Genomic DNA, 20,382 nt, shown 5'->3' on the forward strand with positions numbered 1-20,382 from the left:
TTACCTTGCTTCTCTCATTGTTTTTGTTAAGTCTGTTCAGACAGGTCACCTTCAGATAGTCTTTCTTCTTTTTCATACTGTTACTTTCCCCTCAGTCTTCCTCTTTTTGGGTTTGTTTTGTCCTATTTGTAGAAGTATTGAAAGTGGAATCCTGATCATTTTCCTCTCTCTCTCTTTTGTTATTGTTTTTTGTTTTTGTTTTGTTTTGTTTTTTGAGACATGGTCTCACTGTACAGTTGAGACTGACCTGGAGCTCACTATGTAGCCCAGGCTGGTCTCGAACTCACAGTGATCCTCCTGCCTCAGTCTCCTGAGTGCTGGGATTACAGGCATGCGCCACCATGCCCAGCTCCCTTTTTCTCTTTTTAAGGAAATCCTTTTAGATTTTCACTGTTAGGTTTTTTAAAAGAACCATACATCAAATTCAGGAAATTCCTTTTCTCTCCTAATTTACCAAGCACTTTTGAACTGTGAATAGATAATTGAGTTTTATCAAATGCCTTTTGAGATTATTGTGATTTGGTTTTGTTAATGTGGGAAATTCCATAGCTACATTTTTCTGTTGTTAAGATACTATTATTGGTGAGAATAGCCTATTTTAGTCATGACTGATTATCTATTTAACAGTAGTTGTTGACTGATGTTTAGGATTTTGACATCCAAGTTTATATGCAAGTTTGCCTATTATTTCCCATTATTTGTACTGTCTTATGTACTGGTTTTGGTATCAGGATTATAGAAACCACATGGGAAATTTAAGAAATTATTCTGTTTTCTAGAAATTTTGGTAATATTGGAATGGTCTATTAATTTTATTAGAACTCACCTGTAAAAGCCACCTGGTATTGTGGGAAAATTTTAAATTACAGACTTACTGTCTTTAATAGTTATAAGACTAGTGAGTTCTTGAGACACTTTTTTTTTTAAATTTTAGTTTTTATAGAAGTTTACCCATTTAAGCTAATTTTTTAAGTGCAGTGGTACAGAGTGTACAATGTTTTTCTTTGTTTAATCTTTGCAGTGCCTAATTGTGGTCTCTTGATTTTGATATTTTGTAAGTTCTTAAGTTGAAAGCTGTTAATTTTCAGTCATTTCCAATATAGCATTACAAGGCTCAGTTTCCCTCAAGAATACTTTACATACCTAAACTTTTGACATGTCTTGTTTTTATCTTGTTCGATTCTGAGTGATTTAAATTTATGATTTCTTTGGAACCATGATTTTTATCAGAAATGGTGTTTTCAATTTGAAGTGAATGAGCATTATTTTTCTGTAACCTTTAAATTTGACTTAATGTGTGAAATTTAGAGAATATGATGACTATCACAACTAACCCTTTAAAGTGTGTATATATTTTTATGAAAATTTTATAGATGCTTGGAAGAATAAGTACTTTTTGGTATAGGCAGTGTTTCATGTTATACTAATTTATTTAACCTTGTTACCAATGTTTTACTCAAAAATTATATATCTGTACTTGGTTCTTTTTCTCTACTTATTTAATCTGTTAGTTACTGAGAATAATATCTCCCATTATTGTGGTGGGTTTTCCTATTTCTGCCTATGTTTTCAGCAGTATCCACTCTAAAATCGAAGGCATTATTAGATGCCCAGGGATTTCAATTTGCTCCTTTTGGTTAATTCCATCTTCCATTCCAATGCAGTATCATCATTTTTTACTAATGAATGTTTTTTTTGTATGAATCTGCTTTGTCGTTAATATAGCTACTCATATGGGGACTATGGGGGTATTACCATTTTCTCTTTTTCCCTTTCATCTTTTTCCTTTCAACCTTTGTTATCTTTAAACTATAAACTTTTTTTAACAAGTAAAAATCAGCAGTCTTTGTCTTAATTGATCAATTGAATCTTTTATTATTTGATTTGCCTTTCCTTTCCCATCCTTTTTAAGTCATTTTGAATTGACTGTTTTTTAAATTTCAGTTTTCTTCTATATTGTTTTGAAATTCTACATTTTTAATATTTTTAGTGGTTATGCTTAAATTTTATTATGACATATATCAATTAATATGTAGTAAAGAATATCAACATCTTTATCAACAGACACTTTAGATCACTTTAATCTTTCTCTAACTTGTATTCTGTTGTGATTCATTAACCTTATTCTTCAAGAAAACCCTCTACTATTAGATAGAATATTTGTTGGGTTTGCTTGTGTAATTACCATGTTATTCAAACATTTATTCTTGTCATGTTAGATCTTTTTTTTTTTTTCCATTCATTTGGATCTTTATAGGATGGTTTTCCTTTTTTTTTAAAGGTATCTGATAGTGTATCTTCTTGTGGGGAAATCTGTTGGTTATATATTTTGTTCTTTTTGTTTATAAATTACATAATTTAGTCTTAAAATAAGATATTTTGGATATATCTGTCTAGGTTGATATTTCAACACCTTTAAGATGTCCCAATGTATTCTGTTTTCTTTTTGATACTGGAACGTTTATGGTCTGATTTTGATTCCTGTTCACCTTGTCAAATGAAGAGTTACTAGGTCTTTGAAATTTATTGCTGGATCTTCCTTTAGTGTTATTTTAGTGTTACGTGTATTTACTATGTGATATTTCACTCTTCTATTTATAAAAGTATTTCTGTTGTAATCTAGTGACATTTTTGGTGGAAGTTTTATCTTTTTGTTGTGCCTTTTGTTTTTCAAGTACTGTAACCTTTGTTTTTATTTTATTTTTTTAAATTTAGTTGCTTTTCCCCATCTTACTGGTTCTGCTCCTTCGTGGCCGAGTCTTGTGGACACCACCAAACAGTGGGACTATTATGCAAGAAGAGAGAAAGACCGAGATAGAGACAGAGACAGAGACAGAGAGCGAGATCGTGATCGGGACAGAGAAAGGGAACGCACAAGAGAAAGAGAGAGGGAGCGTGATCACAGTCCTACACCAAGTGTTTTCAACAGGTTGGTTGGGTGTGCAGGAGTCTGTACACAGCAATTTCATTTACACTTACAGATTTTTATTTGGTGTGAGGAAGTTCATGTTTTTTGTTTGCTCACTTTTAAAATAATTCTATGCCCCCTCACAAATTTTTATCTCATGTAAAATTTTTTGCATTAAGCTTAGTTGACAATATAATTTGAGGTGTGTTATAAATATTAATGTTTAAAAATCAGATTATCATTTTTAAATATGCTCAATGGGTTGGAGATATTATGACTTACCAAACATCATCTGTTTTATAAAAATGCATTAATAGGCTGTCTTTAACACTTGGAAATTTTCCATTTCTTTTAGTGCTTGAATTTTTATTTCTGTGCAACTTCACCCAAAGAATTTTACTGTAATATAAAAAAATCCTAGGAAGTGGGAAAGCTCAGTAGTAGAGTGCTTGTCTAGTTTGTACAATGCCCCGAGATTGATCCCCAGCACTGCCTGAAGTAAATATTTTTTAATTTAGAAAAATAATAAATTGATTATCCTATCAGTCTTTTCTGCAACATATATTTATGTAAGTTTAAATGTTTAAAATTTTAGTTTTATGGCCATAAGTATCTTAAATTATTTTTTTAAAAATTTTATCTGATTTTAGTTTCATTTATTGTTTATGAATAAATATTCTGAGAATTTTGAAAACAATGTAATGAAACTGCATCTTTTACTGTGATTTAGTTTGTTCTTGTCCCCAATTAATATGTAGCCATGGATGAATAGTAAGGGTTTCCATTAATTAGTTTCTTTAAAATGTGTGTGTGTGTGTGTGTGTGTGTGTGTGTGTGTGTGTGTGTGTGCGCACGCGCGCACATGCATGTATATGTAGACACTAAGAAACCGTGCTCACATAAATTAGGCCCAGCTGAATCCAGTGTGACTTCTTCTTAACTTGATTGTATGTGCAAAAGGCCTATTTCTAAAAAAGGTCACAAATGTTCTGAGAGGTATAATTCAACCCTATTCCTTTGGTATCTTTAAAGTCCTCAGTTTTCTTGGTGTCTTAGCACCAAAAGTCCTTTTCCAGGACATGAAAAGACCATTAAATTATACTTGCTACTCTTTTCATTTAGAGACAACTCAACTTGTTTAATATATGACTCAAAATGGCTCAGAATACCTAAATACTATAAATTTCAATGTATTCTTGTTAAAATATTTTTTTAAGGCTCAGAAACAACTTTATATCTGTGAAAGATTTCTCATACAGACCTTGGAACTGCAAATTTCCTTCATTCCATATCAAAAATAGGTACTGAGTAGCTTAATTGGTAAAAGGCATTTCTCATTGTCACGCCAGACAACCAACACACACAGTTTCTACCAGAACAAAGTATGACTTCATTCCCAATGTAAAGAGAATTGTCGCAAAGCTGCAAATACAGTGCTGACTTCCTAACACTGTTTTGCTTTGCTTTCATGGGACTGTCCTTCAGAAGGATTCTTTTAAAAACTAGTTCAGGGGAAATTGTTATATAAGTCCTGCTTCATTACTCTCCAATATATCTGAATTTAGAACAGCTTAGGACATAAGCCAAAATACTCCTTTTCATGTTCCTTACTTTTTCATTGACAGAAAGATGTGTAAGACAAGAAGTCATAATGCCCTAGGAAGCTTTATGGTTCCTCAAATCCATCTTATTGAGACTAATACTTTAAATTCACTTTTTAAATCGTGGTGGTTTCTATACCCCAAGAAAATTTGTCATGGTAAAATTGGTGAAAGAAAAGTTTTTCTCTTACAAAAAAATGGGGGGAGGGATGTTATTATGAGAGGAGAGGTTAACTAGAGAAGGGGTATAATGCTTTACCTGCAGATATAGAGAACTTTACAGAGAAATGAATATGGAAGTTGAGGATCTGGAAACATTTTCTACAGCTTTTTTTACCACTGGAAAGAATTCATATACTGATGGGATATTAATATACTCCACTGGTGTAATGGTAAATATCAAAATTCTGATGATACAAAAGTCATTTTATAGTCTGGCTTTTGTGTGTCCTAGGCAAATGCTGTATCACTGAGTTACATCCTCATCCTTTATGCTTGTACATTCTAATGCCCGTTCTCTCTTAAGCCAGTATTCCATATTTCTAGCTGCACCTCCATTGTTCATGTTGTTCCTCTTTTTTCAGCCTCACAAGCTTCTATTTATTCTTCCAATATCCAGTTTCTATCTTTATCTCATGTGAGTTGCAGTGAACCTTAAAGACAGAACCTTCATGAGCATGTCTTACTGTGCTTCTCGAAAAGAGCATTGACCGCTAGTTTTCTTTCTTTTGTCCTTAGCAGTTTGTAGAGTAATGCCTGACAACCTGGTGAATGTGTAAATGAATAAATGACTTATAATACAATATAGAAAAACAAATTGTGGGCTGGGGATTTGGCTCAGTGCTTCCACCGCCTACCTGGCAAGTGCAAGGGCCAAAGTTTGATCCCCGTTACCAAAAAAGAAAAACCAATTGTGAAAATTGTTAGTAAAACTAATTGTGTCATCTAAATGGATTTTGAAATGAATGAAAATCAACCATTATTACATCCAGAACATTAAATTTACTTATCTTACTTACATACCAGTCTGGGTATTAACACGTGGAATGAAGTTAAGTTAGATACAACTTTTTCCTATCATTTCTTTTTATGCATAAAATTAATGAGAAATATTAAGTTACAGAGGTTTGGTTTTGTTTTTTGAGACAGGGTCTCACTATATAGCTCAGGCTGGACTTGAACTCATGGTGTAGCCCAGGCTTAGTCTCCAGAGTGCTAGGATTGCAGGCATATGTCACCATACCCCCTGCATATAGTTCTTTTTTTTTAAATTTTGCGGGTTAGATCATGTAATATATCAACTCAGTGTTGAGCATTTGTTCCTTTTATATGTGGTTATGTGATCATAGACTTTTTGATGCAAAAAATCCTTAGAGATTATTTAGTCTAAATCTTGATACGTCAAATGCAGAAATGGAAGGTAGAGCTGCAATATCACCTGGAGATATGGTTGATATTATTTTAAATCCTTTATAGTCTTAAAATTAGGTAATTCAAAAATATCTGTAACTTTTCATTCTGCATTTTCTTTTCTATGCTGTTGGGTTTTTTTTGGGGGGTGGGGGTGGGATTCTAGTTCATTCTTTCATTCATGTAACTGATATTTTTAGTCCCTGTTCTAAATCAGATCCAGAAATACTCATACACTGTCCTTTACATTTATACATTAAACCTTGATGGCATTTTCAAAATAACTAGGGTTGGCTCTTAGCTTAAAAGTTTAACTAAAAAGATGTAAGAAGGAACTGTAAAGGATTTGTTAATCTTTTTTCCTCCCTGTGTTGCCTAATAGTGTGACTTATATATCTTAGAGCCTTACTAAAATGTTATTATCAAATAAGGAAATAAAATGATGCACAAATGTATGCTTCCTTGTGTGTATAAGTATGCCTGAGCATATGCTTGGATATTTTGTGTGGTAGGACTTTAGTCACTTAAGTGCATGATTCTGTTACATTCAGGAGAATTACTTTTCAGAAAGTTGAATGATTTCTGATGTCATTAAAATGAATATATTTGAGATAGCACTATTATCCATGGAAATGTTTATAAGTAATGAACAGTGCAAAACTTAATAGGAAAGACAGTGAACACAAACTGCTTTGGATAAACAATATTTTTAGAAGAGTTGAGGCTAAATTCTTTAATTCTTCCATTTAATATGCATGCAGATGTTACTGAATTTTTATTGAAACATAAAAGTGTAAATGGAATGGTTATATCATCTTTTTCAGATTGTTGAGCTTTAGGGCATTAGGAGTCAATGTTTACTCAAATTTGACAAAAACTTTAAAGCTAGAAAGGCAAAAAAGGTCGTGGAATTTTGTGTGTTCTGAATTATCCTGGGCAGGGGGAGGTTGTGTTCTGGGAAAATCTAAATGAAGTATAAGTAAAGGCTATTTGTTTCTGAAGACTGACAAGAATGTCTGAAAAGCAATATGGTATGTAGTATGTATTGCATTACAAATTACAGGTTCACTGTTTTGAAAATTATAGACCAAGTTTAACATCTGTTTTTTAGGCAGCTTAATTTTGGGCCTCAGAAGGCTGGTCATTCTAGGATATTTGAAATGAGTGCTAATGATTTCCAGGCCCACCAAAACGTTTGTGCTGTATCCACTTATCAGAAAAGGGATGGATGGAAGAAGGTTTGTATTTTGTGTGCAGGACCAGTTCTTCCACCATGTGTTGTCATGTACCTTCAGCATCAAAGGCCTCAAAGCTAGCAAAAGTCTTTCATAGTAAGAGGGACAAGGCTTAAAATTGACAAATTATGAGATAATTGACTTTTAATTATTTTTGTGTAAATCTAATTGGAGTCATCACAAAAAGTTCCTCAGTTTTCAGGAGTTAATTTTAATACTTGTTATGGTTCTAGTTTATATTACCTCAGAGACATAGTATTATTACAGCGGTCAGTAGCATTTACAAAGTGTTCTGCTTCTGAAAAATTAATCATTAAATTTACTAAAGACCATCAGTTATTGAGCACCTACTCTCTACCAGGCACTTTTATATTATTATCAAGTTTCCAAAAACAATTGTTGCCAGTTTTACAAAATAATAGTCTGGATCACTCACGTAATAAGTGGCAAAATCAAGATGTGGTCTGGGTGTACTCTGTCCATATTTTTTTCTATTGCTCTGGGCTGCCTGCCATCTTTGTAGATGATATGCTTCTGGCTTCCAAATATAAGTTTATGTTTAGGAAAAAATATATGTGTGTACACATGTGTGTGCATGTGTACATCTATGTGTGTGCATATATATACATTTTCTGTTTTTATAAAATACTTAAAAGTTTAATGTGTAGACTAGGTAATTTGGACAGCCATATGATTTGGCATTAAACAGTATTATTTAATCCTCCCTTCAGGTAAGATTACACAGGCTGATCTTTTCTTTTATGTGACTTATATTCACCTGAGCTGTCACTTCTATTCAGATTTATTTTTAAAACATTTTGATGCTTCATGGAAGTTACTAATAGCTTATGTTAAACATATTTCTAGAAATCAAAGTTCTTCAGCACAGTGTTCTAGAATACTGATAATTAGGTTGTACAGAGTGTTACTATCCTTGCTAAACAGACACAGAAATGAAGCTACAGCTTATATTCATACATTTTTCACACATTCAGTTTTTAGCCATGTGCCACACACCCTTCCCCATGTCCACAGAAACAGATACAGAATGGATTAGAATGTCAGAATTCAGGCATGTCCAGTCTTTGTGCATTGTTATGGATTTTGTTGTAAAAATTGGTTTGATGACTCTGTTCTTCATGTTTACACTTCTTTAGATGATGTACCTGTTCTGTAATTGATAAACCAAAGGATTAAGTACCTTTATCTGCTTTCTACCTTGTAGCTATCGTAAGCCATATATTTTTTAAATCTTTACTGTGTGTCCAAGACTTTACAAATAATACAAGAATTTTGGCTAGAAATTTTGAGATACATGAATATGCTTTTAATATTTAAATGCAAATGAGATTGCTGATTACAATTTTAATCAGCCACAGGTCCCATAGTTTGAAGAAATAAAGCATTGTTAAATGAGATCTCTATGCCATAACTATGAAAAGCATAGAGCAGATGTAGCATGATATATAATTACATATTAGATCTAGAACTAATTTGTGACTCAATTCAACAAATACTTACTTTCCACCTTTCTACTAGATGCTTATATGTTGGATTTAAGACCTCTTCCTTTAGAGTTTGTAGTCATTTAGAAGTAATAGTCCTGGTGTCAAGAAAATTTATTCCGTTTCCATTGTAGTGACGAAGAGCGATACAGATACAGAGAATATGCAGAAAGAGGATATGAGCGTCACAGAGCAAGTAGAGAAAAAGAAGAACGACATAGAGAAAGACGACATAGGGAGAAAGAAGAAACCAGACACAAGTCATCTCGCAGGTTTGTTCTTTAATAAAATACTGATTCATTTTGAAGCCAGAAATTTGGCTTAAGGAAGTAAAAGCAAACAGTTCCAAACAGCCAGTAGAACATGTGTTTTTTACTGGAAGATTCAGAATAATCTTTTGAAGTAGTTGGTTCCTCATGAGCTTCAACAAATAATTTTTAAGTCTAACAAGTTTATCCCAGAACCAGAATTAGCGTGGAATAAAAATAATACGAAAGATTTTGGTTTATTACATTATCTCATTAGCAGAGAGGGAATTTTAATAAATGAGCAAATCCTTAATAGTAAATATTATTAAACAAAGCAGTGTTTGGTTTAAAGAAACAATTTAGGGCTTGTAGTGCCCCCTCTCCTCTGAATAAAAAGGCATTACATTTTAATGCCTATTGTTTATGGAAAAGTAACTCCATAAAATAGAATTTCCTGTTCTGATTAAGAAGTTCAATTCTGTTTTGTAGTCTTTCAGAATAAAGTAAATGGGCTCTGCTCATCTGGGAATTTGGTAAAGTTAATCCTATGTTAATGTAATCTCTACATAAAAATCTCATAAAGACTGATTACTTCCAAAATATGTTTATGAGAAAAAGGATGGGTTAGATTATCTTAAACACATGAGTGGGGTTTTCTGATCACTAATTGTATATTTCAACATTTTGAAACAGAACACACTTTTTTCTCTCTTCAGTAATAGTAGGCGCCGCCATGAAAGTGAAGAAGGAGACAGTCACAGGAGACACAAGCATAAAAAATCTAAAAGAAGCAAAGAAGGAAAAGAAGCTGGCAGCGAGCCTGCCCCTGAACAGGAGAACACTGAAGCCACACCTGCAGAATAGGCAGAGCTTTTGTCTTCTGTGTGTATATTAGTACCAGAGATAGATACTATAAATCTCATTATTTTTCTGGATAATGTTTAAGAAATTTACCTTTAATCTTGTTGTATTAGTATGAAAAGTTAACTTTTTTTCCAAAATAAAAGTGAATTTTTCATGTTAAGTTAAAAATCTTCATTTTTTTTTAATATTGAAAAAAAATCAATGACTTTATATCCAAGTGAGTAATGTGAATGAATCAGGAGATTAAGAGAGTTATATTTAGCTGTGTGCATACTGATGGTCAAGGACACTCGGCCAAATTTCTTGTTAAATAACAGTCTCATAAGAAGTTGCACTGCAAAAAGTATCACAAGCCCTCTGAACTTTGAGATTAAAACTAGCCTTTGTCATTGCTATAGCACTCTTGTTTAGCATATTAAAGAACTGTACACATTATTTGTACCACAATTTTTGATAGCAGGTTTTCAGTGTTCTAAATTTGGGTCCATGGTAAAAGTAAATAGGGCACTTTTATATCAAATCAGTAGAGTCTGTAAGGCATTTGGGTAGCTTCTAAAGTGCCCTACATGTAATTGCAGGCAGATAACATACACAGACATCACCGTGATACAAACTTGAACCACCTCTTGGCCATATATCTGAGCCAGGGTCAAGCTCATTTGGCCTTTCTTGATGTGTTTTCCAAGACTTGATAAGAGTAGCATGTGGAGTTTTTATACAGTTACTAACTGTATTGTGAATAAAAATAAACTTCATGACAAGAGCTTTGGATTAGTCATTTCTTATTAAAACTAAGAAAATACAAGGTTATAACTAATATAGTTATATTAGGAGTAACCCTTGGAGATACTGTATCAGTTATGGTAACAGATAACTTGGTGTTTGAATGAATGAACTATTGAGGGTCTTTTAAATGGTGATGAGAACTAAACAATTAGAATCACATACAAAAAAGACAAGTATAATTTTTGAAAAATATTTATTTCTTTCTTGAACATTTCTTAGCAATACAGTTTTTATGTCCTCTGATGTTACATTTAAAATTCTCATAGTTGGGCCGGGGATTTGGCTCAGTGGTGCTGCCGCCTGCCTCACAAGCGCAGGGACCCGAGTTTGATCCCTGGTACCAACAAAAATAAATAAATAAAATTCTCATAGTGGACTCTGCAGAACTGAGATTAGACCAGATCTTTAAGTTGATGAGTTGAATGGGGCATAGAAACCATTTTTAATTATTCAGTGGCTTTTTATTGAATAGAAAAATATAAACTTAAAAGTTGTGTAGTAATGAGAAATCTTCCATACTGAATAAAAAGTATTAGTAGTTTTTATTTTCTGAGAAGGGTCTCTGAGGTATAGCTGGTCTTCATTAGATCATACTTTTCTTGACATTTTTTTAATAACCTTTAAATATAAAAATTGACAAGATAAATATTTTATTTTGGCCTATTTATGATTTTTCTGTTTTTATGAGTGCCATCAGTGATTTTATAAAAAAGTGCCAGGCCAAGAAAGTATAGTGAGAGTAATTCTTCCTTTAAGGTCTTTCAGCGTCCTTGTTAAGCAAGCAGGTGTCATGCCTGATGTACTTCTACCATTGACAGCAAGAAGAATATCACCACATCTAAAAAAAAAAAATAAAAATAATGTGATTACTATCTTCATCTAAGCTGAAGTTAATTTTGATGCCTCTATTTTTGCTTCATCTATCCATTTTAACTACATTATTTCTAACTAAGGATTTTCCCTTAAATTCTTCAAACTCACTAGGATGCTAAAAGTGTAGGAAGCTGCAGTATGGGTCCAAAAGGATGTGTAATTTTGTATTTCTTAGATGATAAATATGCTACACTAATGTTGTAATTTCTTACCCTCCCCATCCCTGAAAGTAAATACATGGCTTACTTCAAGTGGTGCCAAGCTTTTGCATATAGAAAACAAAACATCTGAATATAAATTTTTTGTGAAGTAGTCCTTATCATTACCTAATTCTTCCATCATTGTATGCTGGCATTCCTTCCACAATGGATTTGATAAAAAAAGGTTTGTTCCCATTGTTTTCTTCATAACCTCCTACAATGCAGAAGCCCAGACTTCCAGCTGTGTTTCTTCTTAATACAATATCTTTATAGTTACGAAAGTACCTGAAATAGAATGTAATCAGTGTATATGTACAGTTAACTATTAATTATTGTAATTTCATCTCCCATTCCTTTTATTGGTAATTTTCTTGAAGCCAAGTACCACTGTATAGGTCCCACTCAAAACTGTGTCATAGCTTACTATTATGCTGTTAGCCAGTGTTTTGTAATTAATCTTCTGATTTCCATAGCTGAACACTTTAAAAAAAAATGGCATCACCTGTTAGGTTCTATCTGTGTTTACCAAGAAAAATCATCATATTTTGGGCTTTAAAATGACTTAAAGCTTTAATTTTGCAGGCGGGTACTGGGGATCGAACTCTGGTCCTTGCACTTGCGAGGCAGGTGGCGGAACCACTGAGCTAAATCCCTGGCCCTTGAATTTATATTATCAGAAAATGTAGGTATGTATAGAGATGCTTATTGATAAGCCAAAGTGAGACATTCTTATATTGTTATTTGTAGATATAATTTTAATGAAGGCAAAAATCCTTGCAATAAGTGATTAATCTCAAAAGTTAAGCCTAAGATGATACAGTGGAAATTTTTTGATCTTTGAAAACTATTAGCTAATACTAACAAGCTTAGACAAGATGCAGTCATAAAGTAAATGGAAACTGAGGTACATTTAAACCTTATGAGGAGAACGTGGGAGGAAAAACAGCATGGCAAACTGGTTTGGAAGTTACAAAAGGAATCGGAGGAGGAAAGATGATTGCTCTTCTGTAAGTAGAATCTTCAACTAAAATAAAAAATGAAATTTAAGAAATTATTTTAGTATTCAGTGGCCTTTGGATCAGTGGTTACACAGGTTTAGGCCAAGTGCAGACTCTAGATACGGAGGTGTGTGTCGGGAGCTGGATTTTACTCTAAATCCCCTCTTTACTGTTTAAGTTTCTATAGTCCAAGAACTGGTCTGATAGGAGATGAGCATTTTCACATTGGTAAAAATCAAGATATGGATGTCCTGTTTATAAACTGTACCTTAAAATACTCGTTAACTGATATTTGACAACGAATAAAAAGTCTCTTAAATGTTAACTGATGAAGTTGATTATTACATTTGCTACTCTTGTTGATCATCAATGAAATGACTTCAAAATGTTGCTGACTCTTAACTTGAAATAAAACAGGCTGAGTTTGATGAATACCTTTAAAAGATAGTGCTAAAATTAAACTCCAAACCTACTTTTCTTTTGTATCCATTGTGATACGTCATTTATAAGAATCAATTGCACTGAAATAACAAGAAGTATGAATGAATTTCATCAAGTGAAAATGCTGTATTTTTTCACTGTAAAATGTTTGCTGGCTAGATCTCACAATAAACCTTGATTTCAGGAGCATATTCTTCCAGTAGCAGCTATGGTCTCTTGGATATCACATTTTACATAACTGTTCACTGTTCAGTACAAAGCAGGTAGTTGGCTGTTGATCAAACACCAAAGCATTAAATTTCCATCTGGGAAGTTGTATGCCTAATTTTTTTAGCAAATAATTAGATGAGTCTTTGAAGTCATGATCAGGTATGTCTGAATTTTCCCCAGTTGTGATTCTTTAAAATATATAAATGGGTGCATAGAGCACACTTGAGACTGCAGTGTTTTTCTTCTTTAGACCATTGGTTATGGTTGTTTTTCATTTATCTCCTTGGACCTTGACACAGTGAATATTTTATTTCAAATAGACAAGCTTTATAAACCATTTAAAACTCACGTTCCAGCAAAAAATGATTTCAACTTAATGTCTTTTCCTATACTCATTACATTAGAAGGTTATCTATTTGGGTCATCTTTCAGATGTTTGTGTACTGTGTTAGGCACTTGGGGTCTCTTGGTGAACAAAACACAAAACACTCCTGCCCTCCTGCAGCTTCCATATAAGTAGGTACTAGTTTTGATTTATTAAAATCCTTTAGTTGTGTCTCATATTTGCCTTTGTTGTAGCAATGAGAACTCAGTATGTTGAAGTCAGACCGTAATTAGTTCTGACTGGGTATTTTTGTTTTGTTTGGGAAAAATAATATCTGACATGGGACTAATATCTAAAATCATAAAGGATTTATACAACTTAGAAATAGCCCAATTAAAAATGGACAAGACTTCACTAAACATTTCTTCAGAGTGCATAAAAGTGGTCCATGGATTATGAGAAGGTGATCGGCATTCATCATTAGGGAAATGCCCATAAGGTGGCTGTTATCAAGAAGTTAAGAAAAATGTTGCCAAGGGTGTAGAGAAAAGGGAACTCTTTGTTTACTGTTAGTGGGAATGTAGATTGGAGCCAACAATATGGAGATTCCTAAATAAACATACTACCATATGCCCAGCAGTCCCTATTCTGGGAATAAACCCACAAGAAGTCTCCACCTTCTAAAGATATCTGCCCTTCTGTGTTCATTGCAGTATTCGTGGTAGTAGTGAAGATAAAGACACAGCCTAAATATCCAGCTACAGATGAATATATGAAAAAACTAAACATTGTGTCTAGTGGGGGGGGCGGTCTTTTTTTTTTTTTTTTTTTTTTTTTTTTCCATTTTTTTTTTTTGTACCCAGGATTGAACTCGGTTCCTTGAGCTTGCAAGGTAGGCAGCGGAACCACGGAGCTAAATCCCTGGCCCTGGTCTTATTTTTGTTAATAAATTTTATTTTATCCCATTACCCACCTCAGGCCCCTTCCCTCCCTATGTACAAGAGCTTTGTTTCCATTTTTTCCTTCTATTTTTACTTTCCTTCCCTCCTCCCTTGATTCCCCTTTCCTTCTGAACACTTTTTTCCTATTTCCCAACATCCATCATACATCCCAATGTATTTCATGGGTTTGTTTTTTGGTACCTGGGATCCAACACAGGACCTTACCAGGCAGGCACTGTGCCACTGAGCTACATCTCCAGCTCCTGGCGGTATTTTTTTAAGTTCAATTATTTCACTCCAATGGGAAACATGGCAGATATTTTTGATAAGTGACCTTTGAAATAAAATGACTTTATCCTCTGAATATAAACTTGAGCAGTTTTCCTATTCTGAACTTAGGAATAGCAAGGCTTTGACCCTTTTTCTCATTCAAAAACTTACAGTTGCCTCAAAAATCTAACTCTACTGAATGAGTTACTACTGAGCATGGGGAAGTCTTGACATACTCAAGAAGCTAAGGCTTTTCTAAAATTTCCCTGTATCCTCTTACACAGTATATGAGTATATTGAAAAAGTCATTTGAAAACATTGCTTGGCCTGTGGAATACTAGGAAGACTAAGACACACAACCTCTTCAAAATAATGTTCGACATTATAAAATACAGTGAGTCTATCTAAAGATAGTTTAGAGGTAAATAATGTGTTCCTTACCAGGTTGAACTTTAAAACTCCTTAGGTGTTAGAACAATAGAGGTTGGAAATGCAGTTGGTGTTTGGAGCTTATCCTGAGTGCAGAAAATTGAATCTGTACCCAGTATCTGTCTTTTCACAAACATGGCACCTTATTTAAAACCCTTCCCTGAAAGGCCCTTATTTATATTTAACCACCACCATGAAAAAGGCCTTCATTTATGTGTAACCACTGCAACTAACAGTAATTTCTGGTGTGTAATACGCAGCAAGCTTCTTGCTAAGATGTACTTGTTTCTGGAGCAGGTGCCTCTCAGCCTGTGGGCAGGGACATCTTTTAATATTTCCAGCTAACTGTGGATCGGTACTTATAATAAAAAGTGAATCACTTGTGTTATTATAGCCAACAAATACAAAATTATTTCAGTAGATCAGCAAAAAAAATTACAAAAAGTTTGTAGGAGATTAATATGGATTATTACTATTACACTCAACTCCTTGTTAATTACTTTCTCCCATCCCAGTACTAACGAGGCCTGACCCTGTTTAACTTCTGAGATCAGACAAGATAGGGTGGATTCAGGGTGGTATGGTCATAGACAACTTCCTAAAAGTTATGAGGGAAATACTGGTGGGTATTCATACTACATGTTTGTATGCACACTTGGAACAAACATGTAATGTTTAAGGATTTTAATATAATTGAGGTTGTTTACTTAGGTAATCTTAATGATGGTTCTAGTAGATAAAGATATTTAAACTATTTTTCCACTAGTGTAATTGAAAAACTAGCCTTGCTAGAGATGTTCTTGAGAACAAGAAAAAATTTTAAAGCAGTGTTAGTAAGCTCAGGATTTTAAACATTGATTAGATAAAGCAAGTGACGATTTAATTTAAAAGCTCATCTCTTTTCATCTTAGTAACCAGTTATAATGATTTTGCTTTAAAGTTACAGTAAAATTTAAATTATGTTTCAATGAAATGATTGTAGGATCATAAATTTCCTTTGTCCATTTTTTTTCTGAAAATCAGCATTTTAACAAATGTGTAAAATGTTTGGTGGTAATTTTTTGCATATGTGCAATATCAAACAGCACCTACTTCATTGATAATTGTTAAATCACATCATAAACAATTTATGGCAATGATTCTTTCAGGCCTCTTTCATTTTGCCCTTTGATCTTACTGGTCATTGAAAAACATCCTGCATTCATTTTGTGCAGGAAATACTAAGTGAAAATACCAGATAATCTGTAGATAAGCAAATTTGGCTATCTAGTTCATATCTTTAAAAAGTTGAAATTAAACTGGCTTCCTATCTTTCAGAAAGAATAAAAGTTCTATTTGTGATTCTGTGATCATACATTTTTGATAAAATTTATTAACCTTCTTACTCAGAATGCATCTGGGTTCTTTACTACTAGTTTCTTTATCACATAGTAAAGAGTATAAGCTATAACTCGGTGAATTCGCCTTTACAATTTTTACTATGACCCTAAGAGCACTGTTTCGTTCAGGTGACATCTTTTCTGGCAGATTTTCTCCCAAGAAGCACTATATAGGGTTGCATGAATTCGGCTGCAGTTTCTTTAATGTAGGTAACAACTTAATTTTCCAGTCACTACAGCTGTACCAGCAAAACATACTCTGACTGCAAATATAAACATTCTTTTTTGTTGACAACATAAATTTTCATAGTTTTATGGTTCTGAACTACCATAGTTGTGTTCATTGCCAAAAAACTTAAAAAAAATTCTTATCACAAGTGTGTTAGTATCATATAGTAAAGAATTTTCCAGCATTTTATTACCTACAATGATCAACTTAAGATGAAAAATATGTTGCTGACCTTACCTAAGATGATTTTTCATAACATTAGTAATTGTTTCCGAGAAAACTTTAGTCTTCATAAATACTGGGCAATGTATATATACATTTTTAAGCTTGGCAACTCAAAACACTACCACATTAAAGAAGTCTACAAAATCCTGTTTGTACATGAAATGCTTCTATCTTCTCCTAGTGACTGTTTAATGTAAAGTTCTTTAAAAAAATTACCTTGGTTCTGAATTTGTTTGTATATAAGTGACATTTATGATTACATTGCTTCATTAGTCAACACCTCTCCCAAATAAAATGTTTCTATCAATCACATCAACAATTTCAGCTACAAAAATTAAACCTCCAAATATGAGTAAAAGTATGAACTTTTTGTCTTCATTTTTAAAAAATTATTTTAAATCACTTCTATTATTTATTTTTGGAAAAGATAGCTCTTAAAAATCTAGTGAAACATGATTTAATTCCCTAATTTAGCTGATAATATTAAAGTACATATTTAAAGTTGGCTTGATTAAAATTTTTAATAATAGTAAAAATTAGTTTTAGAAAGAAATAGTCTTGCAAATTTTTATGCATAGTTTGGTCACAGCTGAAAAATTAACCTTAAAAATAACAGACATGGTAAGGTGGGGTCCTTTGTGCATAACTAGTAGGCAGTTTGTACAACATAAAACTCACCAAGCAAGTCTTACATATCCTGTTCAGCATAATTCATTTACCAGTTATATGCTTGAATAATATACTTATGTCAAATTATTATAAAATTTCCAGTCTGAATTCCTGTACTTTTTTTAGACCAATAATACACAGCTTTTTGATGAGTCTGTCACCCATTGCTCTAGAAAACTGCTGAAGGTATAAAAATATGACAAATATTACACATTTCTTAAAATGCAGTTATTAAAAAAGTTTTAGCTAAGATTATGCTAAAAAAGAAGATAAAATTAAAAAAATCTCTTGAGTAAATGTTGTTATACTAACTTTCCATCCTCACAGTCCATATCTGTATCATTATCAACATTACTATCTCCAAATCTCCTTTTCAAGCATTCCACTTTGATCCCCATCTCCTACCTTTCCAGATCTTTTGCTTAGTGGCCTATCTCAAAAGTTTTTTTTTTTTTAATTCCATCTGAACTGGATGCCTACTTTAGGTGATTAAGAAAGACCTCTAAAAGAGAGGGATTTAGTCCATGAGCTGAGTATTAAGAAGTAGCCAACTATGTGAAGCTTGGCAGACTATTCTAAGCAGGGAGAACCTGGAATTTCTCAAATTTAGTAGAAAATAGAATATTAACTAAAAAGGATTTATAAGAAATAGAGCAGCAAAAAGGAAACAACCTGTGCTATAGGTAATTGAGATGATCAGATCTGTTATCCTAGGTTCTCTTCTGATAGTTTTCCCATCATATCAATTTATATCCTTTTATTCTTAAAATTGTATTCAAGTATTGTATGCCAATGTATAATCAAACTTTTCACATTCAAATATTTTGGTGTAGCTTAGAACATATCCTTAGTATGTGTGAAGCCCTGGGTGCAATTCCCAGCTAGCTAGCTAATGCATTCTTTTTTGGGGGGTGGGTACCAGGGATCAAACTTGAGTCCTTGTACTTGCAAGGCAGGCAGCAGAATCACTGAGCTAAAGCCCCAGCCCTAGCTAATGTATTCTTAAGAAACATCTTCTTGGTGGGTCTACCTTCTGTATTTCCTGCTTTCCATGTTCCCTTGGCATCCACTGTATTCCAGATCATATAGAGTATGCCAAATTTTATTCTCTCTTTGGCAGATCAAGAGGTTCAGGTATCCTGTTAAAACTAAGACATGGCAAGAAAGCAATGATTTAAATGACTTAAAATCAGGAAAAGACAGAAGTACACTGTCCCCCTTAAGTTTGTGCTGATTTTCCCATGCCAAGACTTAAAAAATGCATTTAAAGCCAGAATGTCTACATTTTATATTTTGTATTACTGAAACATATTTGACATTTCATTGCATGTGTTCCTATTACATCAATTTTAGATGAGAATTGATCTTTAATAGTTTAAAATGATTGAGCTAGTGCCCAAGAACATGCTCAATATTCTCTAACAATTTCATCAGATGAATAAATTAGAAATTATTACTTTATAAAATAAAATACAAGTAGATATCCTAATAGTTTCATGGGAGACATTCCAAACTAAATCCAAAATAATAACCATGAAGATAGGTTCTGCTACAAGGTTATGGGCTCTGGCTTCTCCTGGCAAGTCTGAGTCCCTAGTCAGTATCCTCCTCCTCAAGTTCCTTTTCTTTCTACCCCTCCTGTCCCTGCCTACTTGTCTGGCCTCTCTCCCCTCATGCATAAGTTCTAGATCCACAGTCCTTTTTGCTATTTCTGGACTGTTCCAAGTTTGTTTCTACCTTGAAACTTTTGTGTTAGCTTATTTCCTTTCCCGTAATTCTCTGCCAGTCTTCACACAGCTGGCTATCTGCTATTCAGGTCATGAACTAAACATCTTCTCTTTAGAGGTCTTTCATAATCACCTTTTTTTTTTTTTTTTTTTTTTTTTTTTTTTTTTTTATTTTTTTTTTTTTTTTTTTTTTTTTTTTTTTTTGTACCAGGGATCGAACTCAGATCCTTGTGCTTGCAAGGCAGGCGCTAGAACCACTGAGCTAAATCCCTGGCTCATAATCACCTAGACAAAAGTTGGCAACCAGTCCAGATGGAATCAGAAATCTGTTGGAATGGGGCACTAAGTAAATGATCTGGAAAGATGGGAGTAGAAGGCTTGAAAATGAGACTTGGGTAATTATTGGTAATGATAGAGCTAGGACTATGATGATGGGAAATACTACAAAAAATAAAGCAAGAGAATGGCCATAATATGTTATTGTCTTAATCCATCATCAGGTCTTTGGTGATATTGATGAGTATAGTTTTGTGGGAAGAGTGAAGAGGGGTGAGAAGTTAGAATTATTGAGTTAAACAGTGAATGAAAAAATGGATATAGCAAGCATTAGTCACTTTTCAACAAGTTGCTGGCTAGAGGAAAAATAAAACTGGAGGGCCAAGAGAAGCTTAGAATTGTTTAACATGGGAGGAAGTTGAATAAATTGTATTGGTGAGAAAATAAAACTGAAAGGGAGACATGAAGACCACAGAAGGAAGAGAGATGATCTCTGAGAAGGTGGAGAAGGAAGAAATTAGAACATCACTATTATGAAAAGGGCTCTTCTTTCATTGTCGCAGGAAGGAAAGAGAAAGACTGGGTACAGAATCAGATAAAACAACAGATATGAAGATAACAAATTAAATGGGC

At 33.3% G+C, this 20,382-nt stretch overlaps 2 protein-coding genes across 21 annotated transcripts in view; one reads left to right on the forward strand and one right to left on the reverse strand.

Annotated features, from left to right (window-relative positions):
* The window catches only part of Fip1l1 (factor interacting with PAPOLA and CPSF1), a 67,361-nt gene extending 57,507 nt beyond the window's left edge, over positions 1 to 9,854 (forward strand). For 12 of the 17 annotated variants that reach the window (XM_033758839.1, XM_010640256.3, XM_010640257.3 and 9 more), the window contains 3 exons: positions 2,716 to 2,929; positions 8,794 to 8,931; positions 9,624 to 9,853. In XM_033758839.1, the coding sequence (XP_033614730.1) occupies positions 2,716 to 2,929; positions 8,794 to 8,931; positions 9,624 to 9,771 (500 nt within the window). In that variant the 3' untranslated portion in view covers positions 9,772 to 9,853. Of the gene's footprint in view, positions 1 to 2,715; positions 2,930 to 8,793; positions 8,932 to 9,623 lie in introns of all 17 variants that reach the window. The other 5 variants (XM_033758837.1, XM_033758835.1, XM_033758838.1 and 2 more) reach the window with 1 other exon arrangement.
* A 1,004-nt stretch (positions 9,855 to 10,858) lies between these two features.
* The window catches only part of Lnx1 (ligand of numb-protein X 1), a 109,269-nt gene continuing 99,745 nt past the window's right edge, over positions 10,859 to 20,382 (reverse strand). For all 4 annotated transcript variants that reach the window (XM_010640262.3, XM_010640263.3, XM_010640261.3 and 1 more), the window contains 2 exons: positions 11,757 to 11,915; positions 10,859 to 11,395 (listed from right to left, as the gene is read on the reverse strand). In XM_010640262.3, the coding sequence (XP_010638564.1) occupies positions 11,260 to 11,395; positions 11,757 to 11,915 (295 nt within the window). In that variant the 3' untranslated portion in view covers positions 10,859 to 11,259. The remainder of the gene's footprint in view (positions 11,396 to 11,756; positions 11,916 to 20,382) is intronic.

The sequence above is a fragment of the Fukomys damarensis genome, unplaced genomic scaffold (assembly GCF_012274545.1).
Source record: "Fukomys damarensis isolate Sample0158 unplaced genomic scaffold, DMR_v1.0_HiC HiC_scaffold_35, whole genome shotgun sequence".
NCBI lineage: Eukaryota > Metazoa > Chordata > Mammalia > Rodentia > Bathyergidae > Fukomys > Fukomys damarensis.